General features: G+C 46.5%; 2 protein-coding genes across 5 annotated transcripts in view; one reads left to right on the top strand and one right to left on the bottom strand.

Moving 5' to 3' along the window:
- The window catches only part of LOC123017780 (zinc finger protein 585A-like), a 133,236-nt gene extending 125,895 nt beyond the window's left edge, over positions 1-7,341 (top strand). The window contains exons 1-4 of one of the 2 annotated variants that reach the window (XM_044419349.1): positions 268-362; positions 507-635; positions 2,765-2,866; positions 4,998-7,341. In XM_044419349.1, the coding sequence (XP_044275284.1) occupies positions 278-362; positions 507-635; positions 2,765-2,866; positions 4,998-7,306 (2,625 nt within the window). In that variant the 5' untranslated portion in view covers positions 268-277 and the 3' untranslated portion in view covers positions 7,307-7,341. Of the gene's footprint in view, positions 1-267; positions 363-506; positions 636-2,764; positions 2,867-4,997 lie in introns of those variants that run through there. The other variant, XM_044419348.1, reaches the window with a different exon arrangement.
- The window catches only part of LOC123017781 (zinc finger protein OZF-like), a 69,453-nt gene that overhangs the window by 43,394 nt on the left and 2,104 nt on the right, over positions 1-23,955 (bottom strand). The window contains exons 2-7 of one of the 3 annotated variants that reach the window (XR_006413666.1): positions 21,350-21,482; positions 20,030-20,134; positions 18,036-18,134; positions 17,221-17,322; positions 15,091-16,564; positions 9,191-14,513 (exon numbers count right to left, since the gene is read on the bottom strand). Coding sequence is in view for 2 of the 3 variants with exons in the window: in XM_044419351.1 (XP_044275286.1) it covers positions 15,183-16,564; positions 17,221-17,322; positions 18,036-18,134; positions 20,030-20,134; positions 21,350-21,383 (1,722 nt within the window). In the remaining variant the exon portion in view is untranslated. Of the gene's footprint in view, positions 1-9,190; positions 16,565-17,220; positions 17,323-18,035; positions 18,135-20,029; positions 20,135-21,349; positions 21,483-23,955 lie in introns of those variants that run through there. The other 2 variants (XM_044419350.1, XM_044419351.1) reach the window with 2 other exon arrangements.

The following is a 23,955-nucleotide window of genomic DNA, read 5'->3' as shown; positions in this document are numbered from 1 at the left end:
TTGTACAATAAAAAGCCTTATATAGAAGTACCCAAAGAATAATTAAGTCTGGATCCAACTTTAAAAAATACTTCTCTTTGATATATGATCACTTCCTCAGTCCAGTTCCTTGCAGATGTGTTGGATTGCAGCACCCAGCATCCCCAGGTGACTGGCAGTGGATGGGAATTGTAGGCCAAAGCTTCTGGGTTGGGGACACCTGCAGTAACCATTTCTCTACAATATGGTGACACTTTCCTTTCCTTTATCATCAGGTTTTTCTCTCCATGAAACAGCTATGCTCTCCCAGCGTGACCTTGGTGAAGATCCATGGATTCCAGATTTTCCATCTGAGGAGGAGTGTCCATTGAACAGTGGAGTAGGTGAGAGATCAAATAAACTAACAGAGACAGAGAGAACACTTTTCTTCTTGGGCAAAGCTCTCAGCCTGCTCTGAGACAGAACCTTGCCTTCATCCCAGCGAATCATTTCCTGCTTTTGATCACTTTTCTTTTTCCTCTGGCCAGAGTTTCCTGATGTGATCATAAAGGTTGAACAAGACGATGAGTCATGGCCGCCCGTAAAATCAGAGCAAGAAGAGAAGCCCTTGAGCCCGCCTCTCCCCGAAGGAGAAACCTTACCAGGAACCCCTTCAGGTGAGGAGAGGACTTGCCTCCATCTCACCTCTCAGTCAAATGCTTCTTCCTGAAGCCACCCAGGGCATTAGCTTTTGATCTACCTGTCTGGTCACCAAGGCCATCTCCTGGAAATATCAAGCGCCTCCTCAAGAGCTTCCGATGGTCACGGGTACCATTTCCATGGGTTCAGCTGAGCTCCTTTGGTATATCTGAAAAAGGGACAAGCCTCACGAGGCTTGGTTTTCATTGAGGTAGCTGTTTGTTTCTCAGCTGTACTACTTGAACTGGATGAAAAATAAATACGCTTAATTTAAAAAAATAAATAAATTCAAAACCTTGTCAGGTTTTGCTTTGGCTTTGGCAATGCTTCACAGTTTCTGGGGATACTCTCAAAAAGCATCCCACACTTTGGGGCATCCAAAAGATGTCCCGAATGCTCAGGCTACAGCAAAAGGCTACAGCTGGGTGGTATGGCCTAGCAGACCATACTACTACAATTGCCAGAGATCCTGGGAACAAATCGAGAGGCAGGAAATGGAAGAAAAGCAGCCAGCTGTGTAGGGAAGGAGCTGTGCAAAGCCAGGAAACAGAACCTCTTTGAGTCCAAGGGCTAGTTCCACTTCAGAGAAGCTGGGTGTGGGGCCCAGAAGGCCAAAGAGAGTGTGGTCAGAATCCAAGAGGAGGAACCCCAATACCAAAGGACCAGAATATTTTAGATGGAAAACACTTAATGCTTTAGGAGAGGCATTTTCAACTTTTTGAGTTGCATGTGGCTACATGTGGTTGAGTTGTCGCTGATTTATGGCAGTCCTATCAATGAGCACCCCCCAAAATGCACCGTCCCCCAGAGCCCTGCTCAGCCCTTGCAAACTCAAGGCTTCCTCAGAGTTGCTCTTCCCCTTCTTCTCCCTCCGACTTTCTCTAGCATGGCTGTCTTCTCCAGTGAGTCTTGCCTTCTCACAATGTGCCTGGCCAATTTCTGGCTTGATTTGGTCTTGCACCCGCTTGTCAGTCTTTCTGTCAGTCCAAGGTTTTCACAATTTCAGCCTTTCAGGATCAGGAAAAACTGGAAAAGCCAGGAGACCACCAAACATTCTATGTTCAGAGGAGAGGAAGTTAGGCTAAAGAGAGTTGGCCTGAGGTTCTGCACCACCAAGATAAAGGGCTGCCGAATCTCACTGGAGCACAAAGAGCCCTAGGAGCTCCTATCTCCAAAAATCCCATTTTTGAGACCTCTTGTCACTGGGAATCATAACAGGGTTACTGGTGCCACTTTTGTTTGAGCTGAGTGTATTTCACCCTAGCCTAGGGGCAGGGGAAGTTAATTCCTAGAGGAACCCTGTGCTCTCCCTCTCTGGAGATCTTGAAGTAGATCTTCATGATGCTCCAACCCTCCTTCACTGAGAAGCTGGCTGTCACAGTCACCTCCGTCCCTAATTCTGGGATCCTGTGACTTCTTCTGAGGTTATCTCTTGAGTGCGGGAGGGGATACTCCAACTGGAGAGAAACCAGTTGTGTCTTCCTGGAAACCACTTCCTGGAGAGTAGGATATTACTCCAGACTATTTTGTCTTATGAGAGCCATTACACAGTAGATGGAGAGCCTCTTTTAACCGAATGCCCAACTTTTCAACTTGAGAAAAGCTCTTGAGGGCAGCATTCTGGAGTGGGCAAGGAAAAGGCCAAAGGGGTGAATTAAATCGAAAGAATAGCATAATATTTTAGCTTAAAGCTCTTCCTGCTAGAAACTAACCTTAGGGGAAGTTTTCCAACCTTTTAGACTAGGAAGAAAACTGCACAGAAGCTGGAAATCTTTGGTGGTTGAGGGAAAGGAGATGGCCTTTGGAGGAAGCTTGAAGCTCTGGGTTTGGATGCCAGGCCTGAGGCCGCCCACCCCAACATGGTGGCAGAAGAGACGGATCAGGAAGTTCCTGGATCAAATCTGTCTTCACACGAGCTCACATGCTGGCCATTCTGCTTCTGTCCGAGTCCCCTCCTCATCCCTCTTCACAATATGGGAAATAACAACCCTGGGGAATCTTGCAGAGTTGCTGTGAGGACTGCAGGGCAGTTCTGGATGGGCAAAGCACGCAGTGCCAAAAAGGGCCATACAGGTGTTGACTGTCATGCTGCGTTTCCTCTGCCCAGGGTTTCCTGCTGTGATAATAAAGAAGGAAGAAGATGAAGATCTGTGGGTACTGTACCGCCAGGGCTCTGAGGAAAATGAAACTTTCCCTGCTGCACAGCCAGGTGAGTGGGTTGTTTGAGGTTCAGCTTCTGCTAGCCCTAAGCAAGACATCATTTGCGTCACCGGAACGGGGCAGGGGAGGAGACTTCCTCCGATCTCAGTAGTACGACTATTCAGAGAAACAGGCCCACCATGAATCCTCCTTTCGGATTCAGGACTGCATTTGTGCAGGGGCTTTTCATCAGTGGCTGTCGATACCCCAGAAAGGGAGGGCAAGACCAGTGGAGGGTTGTGCTCAGTAATTGTTCTTTCTAGCGGCTGTTGGGACCAGACACTATATGGGAGACTTTATATGGTCAGTGCGTTTTTTGACCCTCAGGGTCACCAACTGAGCCCTTTTTATACCCATCCATCTTTCTGTTCACACTGTGGCCAAGCACTAACCTCTTGGAAACAGATAAGCAGAGCATGTATGCAGTAACACCTTCCTACTCATGTTCCCTAACAGCTGATTCATACAGACATGCTACCTCTGTTAGGGACAATACTAGTCTAACCCTAACCCCAACCCCAACCCTAGTAATCATCGATGTCCTCTAGGAATATGCCTCCAGTCCCTGCCACTCAGCCTGACCAACCTCACAGGGGTGTTGTTATTTTGAGGATAAAATGAAGGAGAACCTGGTAAACTGCCTTAGGTTCCTTGCAAGAGGAAGGAAAGTGGAATATAAATACTATGTGATGATTCTTTTCAGCCATTTGTGGCCAGTTTGAATGCCTTAATCCTACATTAATTTATTTCTGCATTAAAAGAATTGTGCTAAAAGCAGCAAGAATAGACTAATCTGAACATATAAAGCAGTTCAAACCTGGAGAAGGATTATTTTAGAATGCAGCACTCTAAAATATCATAATCACTGTGATTAAAAAGAAAAGTGGTGGTTCAATTTTTTTTTACAAAGCCTGGTGGAATACAAAGATCTTTTCCTGGCAGCAAAAGCCAACCAAGCCAGGTGGGACTCTCTAGAAAGGACATTCACAATTTGGGAGCAAACACAGGAAAACCCATGGGAGCATTTGGAGCAGGGCCTCAGGTGGCAATCTCAGGCTACAGGCAGAAATCTATGGGTAGAAGTGATCCTTTAGATACAGGCAGTCCCCGAGTTATGAACAACCCATACTTATGAATGAACTGCCAGAAAGCCTATTAATTAAAAAAGTACTGCAGAAAATAATGGTCTTCATAGAGAGAATGAAAGTGAAAGGGGTGTGAGGGAGGGTCTCCAAAACGTTGTCACAGTGAAAGAGGAAATAAAAGGGAAGTGAGGGAGACCTCCAAAGCATCACCATAGAGAGAGAGGAAGTGAAAGGGGAGAGAGGGAGGCCTCCAAAGCATCACCATAGAGAGAGGAAGTGAAAGGGGAGAGAGGGAGGTCTCCAAAGCATCACCATAGAGAGAGAAGAAGTGAAAAGGGAGAGAGGGAGGCCTCCAAAGCATCACCATAGAGAGAGAAGAAGTGAAAAGGGAGGGAGGGAGGCCTCCAAAGCATGACATCCTGCCCCACCCATCCGGAGAGGGAAGTCCCTCTGACATTTCCTTTCTGCAAAGAGGAGACACTGGCGAGTTTGGGGAGGGGCTAGAGATATTTACAGTTTTTCCACTTTCACAGGCATCCTGCATCCCAACCCATGTGAATGTGGAGGGCCAACTATACATAACCCAACTCCCATGCAAATTCGACTTTAAAAATGAATTTCTGTTTTCTTGGGAACAAAATTCCTTCATAACCTGGATACTGTGCCATCAAACCATGAAAGACTTTATTGGTTAGTACCAGTTCCTTGAATTAGACTTGGAAACAAAGTGAAAACCAACATTCTTAGACTACGTTTCTGTGATTTAAAAGACAAGTAACTGACTCTGCACAGGTACATCCTTCCCATTTGATGGAACATGTGCAGGGTTTCTACCCAGATACGTATCTTTCAAGGCTGAGATTCAGCCCTGAAACAGAGAATGTCAGGCAAATTATTGTCGAGTTTTCTCAACAATATTGTTATTGTTGTGCAGTTTTCTCTTCCTCCCAGGCCATAGGCTAAGGAGTACAATACTCACAAGATCCTTCCCAAGAAAGGTTTGTGCCTGCTGATCTTGCTTGTTCACATGGTGGTTCTCTCTCTTTATTTTAACAGAAGAGGGGCACGTTAGAAGGTATGTGGGAGAGAAAGAAAATAAATGCCCCGATTGTGGGAAAAGCTTCACCCAGAGGTCTAGTCTTGTCCGACACGAGAAGACACACACAGGAGAGAAGCCGTATCAGTGCTCTGAATGCGGGAGAAGCTTCAGTCAGAGGTCTATTCTGACCAGACACGAGAGAACTCATACGGGAGAGAAACCCTACAAATGCTCAGAATGTGGGAAAAGCTTCCGCCACAAATCAGCCCTTCTCAGGCATGAGAAGATGGAAGCAGGGGAGAGGCCCTATGAATGCTCCCACTGTGGAAAGGGCTTCATTCAAAGGTCAAACTTCCTCATCCATGAGAGGATCCATACAGGGGAGAAACCATACCTTTGCTCAGACTGTGGGAAAAGCTTTGTTCAAAGGTGGCACCTTCTCATCCATGAAATGACGCATAAGCAGGAGGAACCGCATGAGTGCTCAAAGTGTGGGAAGAGATTCAGTCACAGCTTAAGTCTCCTTGTTCATGAAAGAAGTCACATGGGAGAGAAAGTTTATCAGTGCTCAGACTGTGGGAAAAACTTCACTCAGAGGTCCAGCCTTGTCCGACATGAGAAGACACATACGGGAGAGAAGCCATATAAGTGCTCTGAGTGTGGGAGAAGCTTCAGTCAGAGGTCTATTCTGACCAGACACGAGAGAACTCATACGGGAGAGAAACCCTACAAATGCTCAGAATGTGGGAAAAGCTTCCGCCACAAATCAGCCCTTCTCAGGCACAAGAAGATGGAAGCAGGGGAGAGGCCCTATACATGTATACACTGTGGAAAGGGCTTCATTCAGAAGTCCAACTTCCTCATCCATGAAAGAATCCATACAGGGGAGAAACCATATCAGTGCTCCAACTGTGGGAAACGATTTGTTCAAAGGTCGCACCTTCTCATCCATGAGATGACGCATAAACCAGAGGAGTCCTATCAGTGCCCAACATGTGGGAAAAGGTTCAATCATAGTCTAAGCCTAGTTATCCATGAAAGGAGCCACACAGGAGAGAAACCGTACCAGTGTTCTACTTGTGGGAAAACCTTCATTGATAAATCAAGCCTTCTCAGACATGAGAGGGCACATCACGGAGAGAAGCCGTACAGCTGCTCAGAATGTGGGAAAAGCTTCAGTTATAGGTCAGCTCTTCTCAGGCACAAGAAAACCCAGGCAGGAGGGAAGCCATATTGGTTCTCTGCTTGTGGGAAAAGCATCATTCAGAAACTAAAGCACCTTGCACATGAGAGGCCCCGTAATGGAGATAACTCGTACAGCTGCTCATATTGTGGAAGAGGCTACAGCCTGAAGTACAAGCTCCTCATACATGAGCGAGCCCACGTGAAGAAGAAACCGTACAAGTGTTCCGAGTGTGGGAAAAGCTTCAGCCAAAGATCCAACTTCATTGTGCATGAAAGGACCCACACGGGGGAGAAACCCCATCAGTGCTCGGACTGTGGGAGACCCTTCAATGACTGGAGGAATCTCCTGAAGCACAAGAAGATCCACACAGGAGAAAAGCCCTATTGCTGTGGTGACTGTGGAAAAAGCTTCACAAATAAGTCGACCCTCGTTGTGCACAAGAGGACTCACACAGGAGAAAAACCGTATGAGTGCTCTGACTGTGGGAAAGGCTTCACCAGCAAATCAAGCCTAATCAAGCACGAACGGACTCATACGGGTGAAAAGCCTCATGTGTGTTCAGAATGTGGGAAAAGCTTCATCCAGAAATCAAACCTTCTCAGGCATGAGAGGACTCACAAAGGAGAGAGTGGGCATCAGTTCCCAGACTATGGTGAGAATTCCAGGCGTAATGGAAACTTGGTTAGGTGCATGGGAGCCCACGTGGGGGAGAAACCACACAAATGCACCGAGTGTGGGAAGGGCTTCAATGAGAGACGTAACCTGGTGGTGCATGAGCGCACTCACACGGGGGAGAGACCCTACAAATGTGTCCACTGTGGGAAAACGTTCACCAACAAAACAACCCTCATGGTCCACAAGAGGACTCACACAGGAGAGAAACCATATGATTGCTCATCCTGCGGGAAGAGGTTTCCATATAAGTCGAGCCTGATCAAGCACGAGAGAACCCACACGGGGGAGAAGCCATACACATGCACCAGCTGTGGGAAGGGCTTCAACCAGAGTGCCAATTTGCTTGCTCATGAGAGAACTCACACAGGAGAAAAGCCGTTTAAATGCTCGGATTGTGGGAAAAGTTTCAGTGACAAATCCAACCTCATTAGGCACCAGAAAAGTCATACAGGAGAGCAGCTCTAGAAAGACTCATATTTTGGTGGGATGGGAAAAGCCCTCAAGAGGAGTAGTTCTTACTGGTCATAAGAAATGCACAGAAGGCAACACTACTGGCATATACTACGTCATCCTGCTGAATGGTGTGGGTGGAGTTTGCTTATTTAAATGCACCCTCACCTGGCAGGGGAGAAACAAATCTCCTTGCACCTAGAAAATTAACATGCCAAGATCTTTGACTGGTAGTTTTCTATTTGTAGGTAATTTGTCATGGAGGAACAATACCGCCCTCTCTGCAGCAGTTTGTAGATGTAGAGTTCGGGAAAATGCTACTAATTAGTGTGGCTGGCAGATCCCCCACACACCTGGTCCTTGATTTCTGAATTCCAGGGATAATCTTAGTGTCTTTATTCTGTTGCTTCTATTATTTTCCCCTATAACTTAATTACGATCTTTCCAAATGGACACTTTTCGCTATGGCACAATCCTGTGCAAGTTTGGACAGGAAAGAGGCCCGTCAACTCCCAGCATGTCTCAACTAATTATAAGTCTTTTTTCTGTCTAAACATGCATAGGAATTTAAGTGTCCACATGTGAATTAACTATATAAATAGAAACTAAATACAATATATACTGAACATGTAATAAATAATAGGGAATGCTCCCAGGCAATAACTTTTGATTGGGCTGGCTATATAAATCCGTTTCAGTATACGATGGATGATAGAAACGAGGTGGGGAATTTATCTTTTCTCATGCAAATCTGGACTTAAATATTTTCAGTTCTCCATTCCCACCCTTGCAGTTCCTGGTCATTTGCTTTCATTTGGTTCATCCTCTCCTCTTGAGAAGTTTGCATTAACCAAGGCAGCTCAGCCACCCTGATGTCACTGCTGTGACAGGCATCACCCGTTCAATGCACGGGAGCGTCACAGCTCAACTCCACTTCCAGATGTTGCTCCAGAGGTTTCCTCGACCCTGCGCCCTGCACCTCGAGATGCAACCTGATCTTGCTGCAATGCACCACTTGATGTGCCAGCGTCATGGTGCATGGCAGTACCCCAGAAGGACCACTCTCAAAAATCCCACTGAAGACGATCCATCGTGGTAAATAGAGGGAGGTCATAACAAAGCATCCCTGAAATATTTGTCATCTCCATCAGGAGGTTTCCTTGACTTTTAATCGTACAAAAAGGAATACATTGTTAATATCTGGGCTTGGAGTTACTTTAACCAAGAGGTTGCACCATCGGGACCACTAGTGACGGAACAGGGGATTAGTATATAGTAAAGAACCCCATAAAGAAGCAGAAATGCTTGTTCTGGATCAGTGGGGATCAGCAGGAATCCCGAGTTCTGCCGACCTGCCCTCTTTCCCCTCGTTTGGGGTGGGCCCCTTCAGCATCCGGGCTGCATAGGAGACCCCCCCAAACAGCGGTACCCTTCACTGAAATGTGTGGGGCTTAGGTTAGACTAACCCAGTGTTTTGTGTGTGCCACAACACCAGGGGAGCTTAGCAAAAGTGCTACCATCCAACCAGCCCCAGCCCCACCTCACACGTGTGTGTTGCTGACTTTTGTTATGTTTACTTTATTCTCTGCATTTTATGTTATCATTTCTAGACATATTTTGTTGTTTTGTTATTGTAAACTGCCCAGAGAACTGGGTGATTGGTTGGCATTTAAAGATTGTTAACAGATACAGTTTAAGAAATTAAAAAAGCTAGTTTCTGGATTTTACGCCTTTCAGCACTTGAGTTTGAAATTGGTTGGAAACTGCCTGCTGCAAATGGCAGGAGCAAGATTTATTCCCATAGGATGGTGGCTAGGTTCCAATACCACATGAAATTTGTTATCCTTCCAAACCATGGCTAGACTAAATTATGCAAAATCAAATATGATGCAAATGGTCAAATATTTATGATTTATTCTTGGCATAGAATGTGGATTCCACTGGTGAAGAATTTAATTATTAAAAAGTGAATGAGCTGACACAGCTCTCTTAACAGTCATATGCCTAATAATTTGTAAACCCAAACAGCAGCAGACAAAAGAAGTTTAAATATATACATTAGAACCAGAACTCTCTTTTTATACTCAGGATGAACTGCTTGTAATATGGGTCTGGCTTCAATTTCTGTATGATCAGCAGAGTCACTCTGCACACTGTGCTAGAAAGCTGTTTGCGATGTCCTTGTTCTCACGGTGAAAGGCGGACGCAGGCCTGCCCCGGATGGTTCCACTTCAGATCTCATGTGGGGGCTCACATGAGCGAACGTTTTTCCTTAGAAGAAAAGTCCCTTGCACATGCACATGCACAGACAGCATGTCGGGAAGTGAGCCAAGTGTTACAGCCTGACACGCCAGCTATTTGCAGGGAGCTGGATTTGCTTGGAGACTCATGAGCCCGCTCAGCCCCCAGCCCTGTTGAAGCGGTTCAGTCCAGAAAGAGACTTATCACCTCACTGGTTCTGTTAGTGTGTTTTCTATGGTATTTTTTTCTTGATAGTTTGCTGCCCCTTGTGTTTGTAACGTCGCAGGACGGACAGAGGCTAGGAGTGACCACTGGTAACGAACTCTTGAGAGTACCTATTATAGCAGTCCTGGATATGCAGCTTCTAATAAAAGCCGCTAGGCATTTCTGATGATTGGGTTTCTAGTCCACTCATCCAATGACTCCAGGCAAATTCCCCAGCTAAGCCCAATATAAGTCACACCTAATTTCAAAAGAAAATTTATTCATCTATTCATTTGTGCATTCAGCTGAGGTGCCCTGTAGCAAAGCTCTCAAGGAAACCTATGTAATCAAAGCAAAAGTAATAAAATTTAACTAAAAGGTTTGATGTTCTGGCAATCAGCTGCATACATGGAGAGCCTTTCTGAAGGAGAACAAAGAGGCTGAGGCCCCATTCCACAGGGGGAAAGCAGCTTTAGGGTGATTTAAGAATGCTAACAAGACCTCATGTGCCAGAGCTGGAGAGTCAATCCAAAAATGAAGTCCTGATGGCTTGGCACAGACTCTGCACCAACTTGTGGATCGCAGGGGGATAGTCAGGTAATCTCAATTTACTTAACCACTCAGTTCCTGACAGGGGTCCCCTCTGGCTGGCCTTGCACTAGCACACAGGGAACTAGCAAATCCTGAAGCGAGCAGAAACGAACAGAAGCAGTGGGCTGCGAAGCGGGACAGGCCAGGGGAGTTTGCAGACGGGAGGCCCCAGTCCAGCCACAAGTGTTTCCGGAGTTGCTTTAGGAAACGCTGGCGCCCAGTTGCACTAGCACTGGGCCTCCTTGGCCACGCAAGGTGGGGACGCAGCAGCAGTGTCTGCTACCGCCCATTTTCTTCCTTTCCACTTTCTCTGAGTGAAAAGCAATTTGCGAGGGCAGGAGGTTTCCCCAGCTTGCTTGCAATGCCCTTTGTGAACTTCTTTTCCTGAGTGAGAAAAGTCACTGGGTAAACCAAACTATTGTTCGATGAAGTCACGGTTCTATGGACCAAAATGGATTCTTTAATAAATTCATAAAGGAGCAACACTGCAGCACCAGCGTATCTGTGCAGCCCTTTATGATGGGTATAAAATGAAACACACGGGTGTTGTGGTGGAATTCTGATCGGAAACACGAGCAGGCCTTTTAAGTGCAGGTGCCCGAGGCTTTTAGAACAGCCTTCTCCAACCAAGTGCCCGCCAGGTATTTTGAGCTGTAACCCATGCGTTCCCAATTGGTGCGCATGTAGTGTGTGTGCACACGCACACGTCCTTTGCGTGCTTCCTCCTCGCCACGCCCTCAGAGGAGGTTGCATTCCTTCCAGCAGAACAGAATAAAAACTGACCCAACTTAACACAGCAATTCTCTGTGCTACTTGCTCCCAGGTAAGTGTGCACAGGATTTCAGCTTACAGGTAAGTGCTTCAACATCATCCCCAGGGACCTCAAAGTGGCCTCCTCCTGAGTAGGCATGCTTAGGCTGGCACGATGCATAGCGTTTCTCCCGCACCACACACACTGTGCCTGTTTAACCCTGAAGCCCCCAAAGTGATCCTTAAAGGTTTGCAGTACACGGGCATGCTTGGCATCCTCCCAAGTTGGGGAGAGCTGCTGAGAGCAACTTTTTAACCACCTTTCTTCCGAGGCTCAACCAGGTAGTCTCCTGCCAAGCACTGTCCTGAACCTGGTTAAGTTGCGCAAGATGCTTCATCACACATGTTCACAGAACTCCTTGTTTCTGACTCATATTGTCAAATGTAGAGTCACTGAACGTCTTTCAGCCCTACAAGTCAATTCTCAGAGGAGCTGGAGCGGCCGCATTCCAGCGACAGATACGGCCAGAAAGACCAGCCTGTTTTAGCTTAAAGCTCCTCCCTGCAGCAACTCAGCCTCCCAGAAGCATTTCAACCTCCTAAAAGGTAGGAAAATCTGCCCAAAACTCCAGCAACCACCAATTGGTACTCGGGATGGGAACTGGGGCAAGGGAAGGGGCTGTTGCCACCTAGGAGGCACCCGATTAAGGGCTTCCGCGATCCATCCCAAGGCTTTCGAACCTCTTCTTGGCCTTGAAAGTGACTTGCTGCGCAGCACAGAGGAATGGGCAGAGGAGGCAGCTGCCTGAAGAAATCGCAAGTGCAAACATTCCCCCAGCTATGCAGACCTAACATGAACACATTTCTTCCACTTCCAAGGTTTGGGCCCTGAGTGCCACTGCTTATTTTGTCAGAGTGGTACCATCTATCAGCCTGCACAGTTTGCAGGGAGACAAGAAATGCTTCCGGGAAGCCCATGATAAAGGCCAGGCTATCAAGCGGCATATAAATTTGAAAGTAAATAAAAGAAATAGCAGCCCCTCTTAGCTGACCATCTTTCAGCAGCTGAAATTCATCACTACACTGCCAGAAAACATGGGCAGCAGAGGAGCCTTTCTAGCTAGCATGGCCAAAAGCTGTTGACAAAAAAGAGTTTTTGCTTAATGCATTTACCAATTCTTGATTTAAAAGCTGTACAATCCAACCCCAGCACCACATTTTATTGCAGAAAACTCCAATAAGTGAATTATTTTCACACAATGCCTTCGGCCTCTGCCAACATCAACAGAAGACAGTCTAAAGAGATATTTTGGGATGTCTCATAGAGTCTTTCTACGAATGCATCATAGCCCTTGTCATATAAAACATCCTTCTTCAGAGGCAGACATTTCGCAGCATACATGTTTACTCTGTGGAGATCACTGGCATGAGGATGGGGCCGGGGAGAGAAGTTACAGAAAGAGCGCAGTGTATGTGTGGACTTGCATCCAGGTTGCCAGATACAGACTTGAACCCTGTTCCAGCTTTCTGCAACAGGGCAGGCTAAACGTAACCAGGAGGAGCACAGCAGTTCATGGAAAAGCAGCACTTCTTTCTGGGAAAGCCCCTGTGGACATTGGAGAGTCTCCTCTCCAGAAAGTCCCCCCCCCCGCAAAAAAAATAGAGGATAATGAACCTGAAAATTAAGGGACGGGGTGGAACGAGTGCCCTCCCTCTCTGCAGGAGCACCGTCTCCCTGAATAGGGCTGTATTGAGAAGCTGGTTATCCCTGCAGAATTCCTGGAACCAAACAAAGCGGAATAATAATAATGCCTCGGGTGTAAGCCTATTCATGTTCAGCCAAAACAAGGCCTACAACTCCCAGTGTGCCTCAGCCAGCCAGCCACCCTGCAAGTGGCAGGCCACTTCTCTGTCTATTCATGTATAGGGTTTATAGGGTTGCACCTTTAGCCACTCAAAAGCCAAACTGCAGTACTAAAACTTTAGGAACAATCATTCTACAGCACTCTGGTCTATTTTGTCGTGGCATTTTATTTATTCGAATATGTAAGTATTTCATTTTTTCCCAGCAAGATTTCTGATTTTTGTTCAGACCTTTAAAAAATATTGCAGTGGGATCTTAGATTAGGATCAAATGGTTGATCAGGTGGTGTTCTGCAGCGGGAGTGGGGGCAGTGACTCAGCTGCCAAATGACAGCAACAGCAATAGCAAAAGGCCACCCAGCTGAATTCCTGATCAGTGGTCACTCCAATATAAATTTGTTTCCTACGCAAGTCATTCTGGTGTGTGGCCTCACACAGGTAACTGGCCTTACATCCGTGATCCACCATTTTGTGCCTGGCTCCATCTAGTTTTAGGAAAAGCAAGCAGATTATGTAGATGCTAATTCAACATTTGGCCAGCTACAACTTAACTCTGAAAACCGGCAGTACGGCAAGTTGGTTTTCTTTTGCACCTTCTACTGCAGCTTCCCCTGGAAGCCTGCCATTCTGAAACACAGTGGCTTTCTCGATGAGTGAGACTACAGATCCCAGCATCTCCAGCTAGCATGACTGGATGGGAAATACTGGGACTTGTAATCCCATTTATCTGGAAGATGCCATGTTGCAGAAGACTGCTTAGCCTCGTGACCCTTAAATCTGCTTAAAGGGCTTGGAGAGTCCTCCACAGCGGAGCTGAGGAAAGGGGACAGGAAGGGAAGCTGGAGAGGACGGGGAAGTCCTGCTGGGCCAGGGCAGTGCCAGATGGTCTCCTCTAACCTGTTTGTTCTGCCGCCATCCTGTGCACTTACCTCAAGCACGGTGGGGCTCCTGAGTAAGCACGCCTAGGATTTTTGCAAACCCATCTACTCTTTCCCACGTTCCTCACCCGCCCACCCTCACTAACTTGGTAACATTCCAGCATAAAAAGTACTTTTTCTTATGGTCCAGCTATTATTTTGGTGTTTGCTATTTCTCTGCATTTCATAGAATAGTAGAGTTGGAAGGGGCCACCAGGCCATCGGGTCCAACCCCTGCTCAGTGCAGGACTCCAGGTTAACCATCCCGCTCAGATGGCTGCCCAGCTGCCTCTTGAATGCCTCCAGTGTAGGAGGACCCACAACTTCCCCGGGTCATTGGTTCCATCGCCATACTGCTCCAACAGTCAGGAAGTTTTTCCTGATGTTCAGCCAGAATCCAGCTTCATGTTAACTAAGCCATTAAGTTCTGCTCTCTGGGATGACTGAGAAGAGATCCTGTCCTTCCTCTTTGGGACAGCCGTTCAAGTACCTGGAGAGTGCCATCCCATCTCCCCTCGGTCTTCTCTTCTCAAGGCTAAGCATGTCCAGTTCTCTCAGACTCTCCCAAAAGGGCTTTGTCTCCAGTCCCCAGATCATCTTTGTCGCCCTCATCTGAGCTTTGCCAGTTTTTCTGCTTCTTTCTTAAACTGTGGAGCCTGGAATGGGACACAGTACTCAAGATGGGGCCTAGCCAGTATCCTAACTATTTAGGCTTATATTTTTAACTGCCTGTTTTTTCTCCCCCTCTCTACCCTTTTACTTTATTGGGCTTTGGGGCAAGACACATTAAAATCATTTTTTAAAAGACCGCAGATCCCCAAAGGCTGAAGTCTGCCCACACTTGCAGCCCACTTAATACATCACATCCCATCCCTGCCTTGCTCCCTGACATGTCCAGGGAGCAGAGAGATCAGGGTTATGCTCCACCACCGGAGGAAGCTCACCGAGACCAGTGCGATGACACACAACTGGCTCTGCGACGAACCAAGGCCCACGTGAGACTCCGCTTCCCACAGGACTGGGTATATGTGTCTGTGCGTTGATCGTACGTACTGGAGCAGAAATCTCAGTCAGGAGCTCCTGGGCTCATTACTCTACATTAGCTTTAATGGTTTTCTTCCAGCAAAGTTCCTTCATATCTAAGAAGGCCCAAGCCATGGGGTGAACAATTTATGGCTCTCCAACTGTTGTTGGACTACAACTCCCATCATCCCTCACCACTGCATAAGTTACCTATGGCTGATGGCAATTGCATGGTGGGCTGCAGATGGCCCACTCCTGACCTAATCCGTCACCACAGCTTGTCTTCTCCACAGGCCCCAACTTTACTGTTTCTCTCCAGTGTGGGTTCTCTCGTGCTTGTTGAGAATCGTCCTCCGAATGAAGCCTTTGCCACAGTCTGAGCACTTAAACGGCTTCTCACCCGTGTGGGTTCTCTCATGAACGATGAGGCTTGAGCTTTGGTTGAACCCTTTCCCACAATCCGAGCATTTGTAAGGCTTCTCCTCAGTGTGGATTCTCTCATGTCGGATGAGACTTGATTTGTCACTGAAGCTTTTCTCGCAAGCCGTGCAGCTGTACGGCTTCTCCCCAGTGTGGATCCTCTCATGCTTGATCAGGCTTGACCTGTCACTGAAGCTTTTCCCACAGTCAGAACATTTGTAAGGCTTCTCCCCTGTGTGGGTCCTCTCATGATTTGTCAGGTTGGATTTTCTGTTGAAGCTTTTCCCACAAAAAGAGCAATCGTAGGGTTTCTCCCCTGTGTGGGTTCCCTCATGCCTTATAAGATGTGACCGGCTACTGAAGCTTTTCCCACAGTCTGAGCATTTAAATGGCTTCACCCCTGTGTGGATTCTTTCATGGGTGAGAAGATGTGACCTTCGGACAAAGCTTTTCCCACAGCTTGAACATTTATAGGGTTTGTCTCCTCTGTGGGCTCTTTCATGTTTATTAAGGCTCGATTTATCACTGAAAGGTCTCCTGCAGTGAGAACAATTATATGGTTTTTCTCCTGTATGAATTCTTCTGTGTATGACGAGGCTTGAATTCTGATTAAATCCCTTCCCACAGTCTGAACATTTGAATGGCTTCAGACCAGTATGTTTCATCTCATGAATAAGAAGGTTGGATCTTTGACAGAAGCCTTTCCCACACACTGAGCAGCCATATGGTTTCTCTCCTCTATGGATTCTCTCATGTGCAAGGAGGCTTGAGCTCTGAATGAATCTTTTGTCACAGCCCGAGCATTTATACGGTCTCTGTTCTCTGTGGATTCTCTCATGTCTAACCAGGGTTGAACTCTGGTTGAACCTTTTCCCACATTCCAAGCATTTGTAAGGTCTCTGCTCTGTATGGCTTCTCTCATGTCTGATAAGACTAGAACTCTGATTGAACCTTTTCCCACATGATGAACAACTGTACGGCTTCTCTCCCGTGTGTTTCCGCTTGTGCCTAATAAGGCTGGACCCATCGCTGAAGCTGTTCCCACACTCGGTGCACCGGAACGGCTTTTCTCCAGTATGGATTCTCTCGTGTGTACGAAGGTTGGATCTTTTCATGAAGCTTTTGGCGCAGCGGGAACACTTGTGTGGCTTCTCTGCCACATTTTGACTCCCATGTTTGATCAGGTCTGGTTTGTCGCTGAAGCTTCTCCCACAGCCTGGGTAATATGGTATATCTCCCATGAAGATTCTTCCTTCTCCAACTCCTATAAGGGAAAACAGACAGCCCTAATGTCAGTCTTAACCAGAGGGGTGCAGAAGCTCTAGGAACCACAGGGAACCCCTAGCTCAGTGGAGAAACAACCGCTTTGTATGCAATAACTTCCCAGGTCCTTTCATGCAGCAAGTTCCTTCAGGGAGGGGTAGAAATCCTTAATCCCTGTAAAGCTGCTAGTGCCAGAAATTGTGGGCTTCGATGGACCTAGGGTGTAACTCTGCTTAAGGCAGCTTTCTGTGTGAACCTTAACAGCTTGCTAAAATGATAAAACAATATTATTAATAGCACAAGAATTATGTTAAAAGGCTTCAGCCATTGCCTGGGCTCCCCTGGGGGCCACATACCCTTTTCCCCACCCCATGAAATACTAGCAATAAGAGCTTTAAGCTAAAATATGGCAATCCGTTTTGGCTTTGGGCCACCCACCATTCAAACGGCCACAGCAGCTGGGAAATATGGGAAGCACAACATATCTGGAGGGTCCCCTTTAACGGGGGCTTGAATACAGGATAGCATACCGCACGTGGGAAGCACCTGGCTGAGAGACACAACCCTGGACTAGATGGAGCCCTGATTTGAGCTGGCACCTCTTATGTTTGTGAAAATGACCCTCACTCTCAGTGGGTTAAGCTGAATCTCTCCCACCTGAAGGGTCTCCTTTGAATGTCACGCCGGCCTCTGAAACCTGGCGGTAGGGAACGTACAACTCCTCTTCCTGCTCCAGCTTTATGATCACATCTGGAAGTTCTGATGGGGGGAAAGAGGAAAGATGAAGCAGACAGAAGCACCATCATGACGACAGGCAGCGAGGGGTACCAGGTGCTTTCTGTGAAAACTCCAGACCTTTTGCCCAATAGTTTAGGAGCCAAGCCACCCATCAGATTTCTCCCATGCAAAAACATTTAGTTCTGCCTGTTCAGAACCTGAAAGTCGCTCTTCGAATGGGCAAAAAGAAAGCTTTGTCACTCAAGCAGGGAAAAAAGAGTGAATGGTAGGCCTTTTATTTCTGCAGTGTATCTCAGTCTCCTGCTCTCACTGAGACTGATCTTCCCTTCTAGTTGGGAGGGGGAGAAGTGGGGAACATGAGCTGCCAAAGAGGAAGGCCACCACAGAAACAATAGAACGAAAGAGCTCAGAGCATCTCCTCACCTAGGAGTATAAATCCAAGGCCTCCACATTGTGTTAGCTGGGGCATGCTCGAAGCTGCCAGACTTTTTGCTGTCTGAACTCCTTTGTCCAAGAAGCTGAGGCGAATATACACAGTCTCAGCCTGCATCCCTGATATTTTATCTGCACAGTAAGCTCACCCACTGTGAACCTGGATGTGTTCCAAGCTGTAGTGTAACCCTGCCAGCGGTTCACCACCCCGTCTCTCAAGGCAATGAAGATGCAGGGCTGGGCTATTTTTAACATGGAACCCCTCAGCTGCTCCAAGGCTTTGCTCAGACTTTCCTGCTTACCTGAGCTGTAGTCTGTTGGGATCTCCCTTTCCTCTGAAACAGGCTCTGGGATCCATGGATCCCCACCATGGATTACTTCCGATTTGAGGACAGGAAACCCTGCACAGGAAGGAAAGGAACAGATGCACTCAGAAATTGGTTAACTGGGGTCTGGATTCAAGCCGACAGTGGATGGAAAGAGGGAGGCAGTTTGGCTAGTTCCTACATCATTCCTCAACCCCTTGAAAAGCTGCTCCAGCTTTTTTACTGTTGTTGCCCTTGTGACTGATTATTTACTTATTGCCAGTCTCTTTGGAAAACATTTTTTTAAAGTAGGGTAAAATAATAAAAAATATTAGGTATTAGCAAAGTTCCTGTGTATAGTGGCTGGCAGATGCACAATATAATGTGGCAGGATGCGATGACTGCTAAGTGCATCTTGTGGCAGAAACTTTCAGAGTTTCTGGCCTGCTTGCACTTGCTCCCTGTATGGTTCAAGAAGCTGATTCCTATCTACAAAGCCATACACAGATCTTGTATGCTGTGCTCATCATCTTGGACTCTGACCAGGTGCCTCCCTCTGAACACAGGCATGAAACGCGGCAGCAAGGGAGGACAGCTTCGCAGTGGCAACCTTCCAATTATGGAATGAGCTCCCTGGCGAGGCCCCCTGGCACCAATATCGTTATCTTGGCAGAGCTGGGTGATGACTTTACTCCCAGACAGTTGGCAGCATATGATGTTTTGAACCTGGTCATGGGGTATTTATTATTCAGGTCTGTGTGGAGTCTGCTCTGCTTGTATTTGCTGTTTTATATTGTTTTAATATCTGCTGTTTTATCACTGTATTATTACAATATTTTAAATCATTGAAAGCCGTCCTGAGCTTTCAATGGAAGGATGGGATATAAATTTTTAAATTAAATTAAAATTAAATTATATGTCTGTAGCTAAATTGTTTTTATATTATGCACACTACTGTATTTTTTAGGCGTTAATATTTGTAAACCACCCAGCTTGCTTAGGTTGTTGGGCAGTATAGAAATGGAATGATGAAGTGATGTTTAACTCGGTATTGCCTGAAGAAATGCTTCTTTCTACCTGTTCAGAATCTCAATTGGCTGCATGGGACAACCCTTCTGGGTCCTAGTATTATGAGATGGGGGGGAAATGCCTCCACACCATGCTTGATTTTGTACGCCACTATCACACCCCACCATGACGCACTCATTTCCCTTCCAGGCATACACTGGATGCCCTCTGCTATCCTGTTTCAGCAAATATAAAACAGTGTAGTTCCAGCTTAGTCTTCCCCAACCTGGTGACCTTCAGAAGCATTTGGACCACAACTTCCAGAATTCCCATCCAGCAGGGCCACTGACTGGGAATTCTGGGTGTTCCAGTCCAAGTATGCCTGGAAGGCACAAGGTTGGGGAAGGCTGCTCTAGTGGGTATGGAATAAGGCATTCCTACTTCTACCTGGAAAGCAAAACATCCGAACCAGCCAATGTAAGAATACGACTTCATGTATACACGTGTAGCATGGTGGACATTTTACAGCTGTGGTGGACAATTTGTGCCATTCCAAATAATGCTGCCATTTTGCCATGTGGAACTTTTGGCTGTGCTGGCAAAGGCTGATGAGAGTCGCAGCTCAAAAACACCTGGGGGGGGGGCACTCCTGCTTTGGAGATTCAGAGCATTTCAGAAAGATGAGCTCAGCAGCCCTCAGAAGAACTGAAGTTCCTGGGATTATTCCTACATCACAGACAGCGGGATGAGAACCCACAGGCAGAAGGCCATTTGCTGAACTCATGACCAAGATACGATGTGAATCAAGGGCAACAGGGCTCAGTACCTCAGTAGCCCTGATAAAGCTCCTTAAGGTTTCAAAGTACATCAACCTGACCCTGAAAATATTCAGAGCCACTAGAAAGTGTAGAAGTGCCACGTGGGTGAACAGAAACAGGTAATTTTCAGTAGTTTTGTATGCATCTGCAGTGCAAATCTCTCACCAGAGCGGTCACCTGGAAAGTTCTCATTTTCCTCTGATCCCTGGTTCTTTGGGAGCCATGGTACCTCTTCTTCATCTTCTAGCTTTATTGTCACATTAGGAAATTCTGATCAAAAGCAAAAGAAAAGTTTGAGAAAGAACACAATAATAATGCTTTAAAGTCTTTGGGGAGATCTAGTCAACAATTTAATAGAAATTTTGCACACAATTATGCTGTGAGCAATTAGAGCCTAATTAAACCTCAAGATCAGTAGAAAAATTCCGGATGTAACCAATTTGGAGACACTAAGTTTCCAAACAGAACCATCTAAAGTATTCCCAACCTAAGAAGTCTGCTCCTTTTAAAAAATGTAATACTCCTTAATAGCACTTCAGTATTAGTGCTTTAATATTTCAAAAGGTTTTTTTCTTAAATAAAAACCTGTGAAATGGGCAATGCAACCCAAAGTGCAAACAAAGGGGTGCACAACAAGGAGATGCGGAGCCCTCGGCAACCCGCGGTCTGTTCCCTGAAGCTGTTTTCCCCTGAGCCAGACTGACCTCCATACTGGGTTTAAGTCTGGGAAAGAGCCCTGGAGAAGAGAAATTGTAACGGCAGTGCCTGACAAGAGACTGGTGCTCACATAACCCTTCACTACTTTAAATCATGCACATGGGAATGGAATTGGGTCAGAGCAGCCTTTAAGTGTAACTATGCAAAACCTCAAGGGCCCATCCGGTCCTTTTCTCCCATTCTAAAGCTATTATATAATTATCACACTGCATTTTATCCCACTTTTTCATCTTATGAGGAACCCAAAGTAGCATACACGGCTCCATTTTAACCTCACAACAGCCCCCCTATGTGGTAGGTTTGGCTGAAAGTTTGTGACTGACCTAAAGTCACCCAGAGTTTCATGGCCAAGCAGGGGCCAGAACCTGGATCTCCCAGGTCCCCAGTCCAACAGTCTCGCCACTACACCACACCAGCTGAAATACTTCCCCTAAACCTGAGAACTTGTTTGAAACTGAATTTGGCCCTCAGGTTCAATACCTGCTGCTCTGAAGACGCAAGTGTGCCACAACCAAGCTGGCCTGGATGTATACCTGTTAGGAGGAAAACTCTGATCTCAGGAAACTTTCCCCTTGTTTTCTGAAAGGTTAATGAACTAGCCCAACTCAATGCATGTATCACTATGCTACACGGGTGGAAATAAAATCAAAGCCCTAACCTCAAGCAAAACTCTTCCTTGATCTCTGGAGTCATTAAAAAACCAAAGCTAACACTTTCACTTTTCTGAGCATCTCAGTTTCTAAACCAAACACAAAAGAGGAGTCTTACCTAATGAGGCCATGTTCTTGTGTTCCTCTTGCATAACTACCCAGGGCGCAGTTTCGCTGGCTGGGTGTCAATGGATCTCCGTCACTCCTTCGGGAACCACACAGAGCTGCGTCCCACAAAGTCACTCCGTGGCCTCAAGACAAAAGAAAGCATTTTCCCACCCTGGCTATAAACATCCGCCAAAGCCCACAAAACTCTCAGAACGGCGCATTTCATCTTGTGGCAGCCCCATCATGCACAGCAGCGCTGCTACGCCGCTTTGCACATGAGGAAAAACTCTCTTCCTGGCAAAAGCCAGGAAATCCAGCCCCAGCTGTGGTCACAGTGGACCTAGCTCACAACGCGGGTGAAAGCTTCACTAAAACTCCTCCCCAGCTCCACCTAAACTGACTTTCTAGCATGAAATCTAGTTCCTCCACTAGTCCCAGAAAATAAAAGCTCGTCTTGGTGCTACTGGTTGCTACAACTTGGCCTTCCAAGTCTCTTGGACCTGCAGTTTGCAAGTCAGTTTGGAAGGGGTAGAATGGGAGACATGTGGCTGTTTGCCAGGGGAGGGGAATTGGATCTATTTGGGTGGGCGGCTGCGGGACAGGGCAGAGTCAATGATGAATAGTCCTGGGAGACTGGGAACTATAGAGCTGGGGTAGCATCCCATATTAGTCCTACTAATATTAGTCCTACCTATGATAAACTCACTAAACTGAAATTCATTTCAATGGTTCTAGAGTATGTAGGACTAATTGCTGTACGTAGTTTTATTTTGAGCCTATGCGGACATAATCCTATGTGTGTTCAGACAGAAAAGAGTCCTACAATTCCCAGTCTGCTTGGAACCGTGGAACTTTTTCCTGACTTTATACATATACGATCATGCCCTGTGTTATTTAGACTACTATTCTTACAGTACAGTATGTGTACAAGTATTTCTAAACAACCAACACCCATAAATGTCAAGGCTGTGTAAAACAAACAAAAAAAAAGCATAAATCCTGTTCATAGAACATATTGCACCTGTTCGATTGTGTGATCGATGCTGTGTTATTTGACTGCGATATATTGTTTTTGTCCCACTTTGGGATTCTTTCAGCATGAAAAAGGGCCAAGAAATTTCCAAAATAATAGTAAAATGGTAGGTTAAAAGACAACAACAACACCAACAACAACTGCATGGCATTGCATTGCTATACCACCCATAGTTGAAGCTCTCTGGGCAGTTCGCGTTTTAAGTGACCCCTCCAGATTTCAACCAGGCCCAACGCTGCTTAGCTTCCAAGATTAGGCAAGGTCAGGCACTTCAAGCCATATAATTAAGAAATTACATAAAAAAGGCTTGAATAAACAGATGTGTCCTTACCCAAAAATGCAAAGTACTGGTGTATATCTCATCTCAGGGTAAGTTTATTTCACTTGAAGGGGGTCACTACCCGAAATGGCTTGCTTTGAAAAACAGCCAAATGAGCATAGAAGTATGTAATGTAATAAGCAAATGAAACAAAACATGGTACCTCTACAAAGGCCTCACTAGGTGATCCCAAAGAGCAAATGAGAAGGCAGAGTAACTGTCTGCTCATGAAATATTCTGACATAATTTGCCTGTAAAATAAACCCAGCCTTGCTGAAAGACGACTTTTTTCTTCCTTCCTCCCCATCCCTTTTTCCTTGTATGCCTTTTTAAAAAAAAGACTGTAAAACGGCAGAGGGGGACTGCCTTGTTTTACTGATGCAGACAAACCACTGTGGGAGATCGGCATATACATTGGCTATTCTTTGCCAGCCATAAAGTGGATTTGCTGGGCAGACAGGAGGTACCAAATGTCACTGGCTCATCTCCTTCCAGAACCACTTCCATTAGGAGCTTTTTCACAGACTGCTTCTCACGGTCTGGTTTGGCTTAGAGAGTCATAAATGACTTGGGGTGGGTGGCAGATTTCTGAAAGAACAGGTCCTCCCAAATAAGCCTTCCTGTCATTTAGGTCCGCAGCTTGGGAGTGCTCCTCGACCCGGAGCTTTCATTGGAAGCTCAGGTGACAGCGGTGGCGAGGAGCGCCTTCCTTCAGCTTCGGCTGATTAATCAGCTGCGCCCCTACCTGGAGTACGACTGCCTGGCGACGGTGACACACGTGCTGGTGACTTCCCGCCTTGACTTCTGTAATGCGCTTTACGTGGGGCTTCCCTTGAAGACGGTCCGGATACTTCAATTGGTTCAAAATAGAGCTGCCAGGTTGCTGATGGGGACGGGGCGTTATGTTCACATGACTCCAGTCCTCCGTCAGCTTCACTGGCTTCCCATTGAAGTCCGGGCCCAATTCAAGGTGTTGGTGATGACCTATAAAGCCCTAAACGGCTTGGGTCCTGGTTACCTGAAGGAGCATTTACATCCATATATGCCCGACCGCCCCTTGAGATCTGCGGGAGAGGCCCTTCTCCGGGAACCCTCCGTGAAAGAAATTAGGAGGGTTGGTACTCAGAGGAGGGCTTTCTCTGCAGTGGCGCCCAATCTATGGAATGCGCTCCCCAGAGAGGTCCGCCTGGCGCTGTCGTTACTTGTTTTTCGGTGCCAGGTGAAGACCTTTTTATTTAAATGTCACTTTAATTGTTAACAATAT

The sequence above is a fragment of the Varanus komodoensis genome, unplaced genomic scaffold, assembly GCF_004798865.1.
Source record: "Varanus komodoensis strain SLA01 unplaced genomic scaffold, ASM479886v1 scaffold102, whole genome shotgun sequence".
NCBI classification, from domain to species: domain Eukaryota; kingdom Metazoa; phylum Chordata; class Lepidosauria; order Squamata; family Varanidae; genus Varanus; species Varanus komodoensis.
This window is presented reverse-complemented; position numbering and strand designations above follow the sequence as displayed.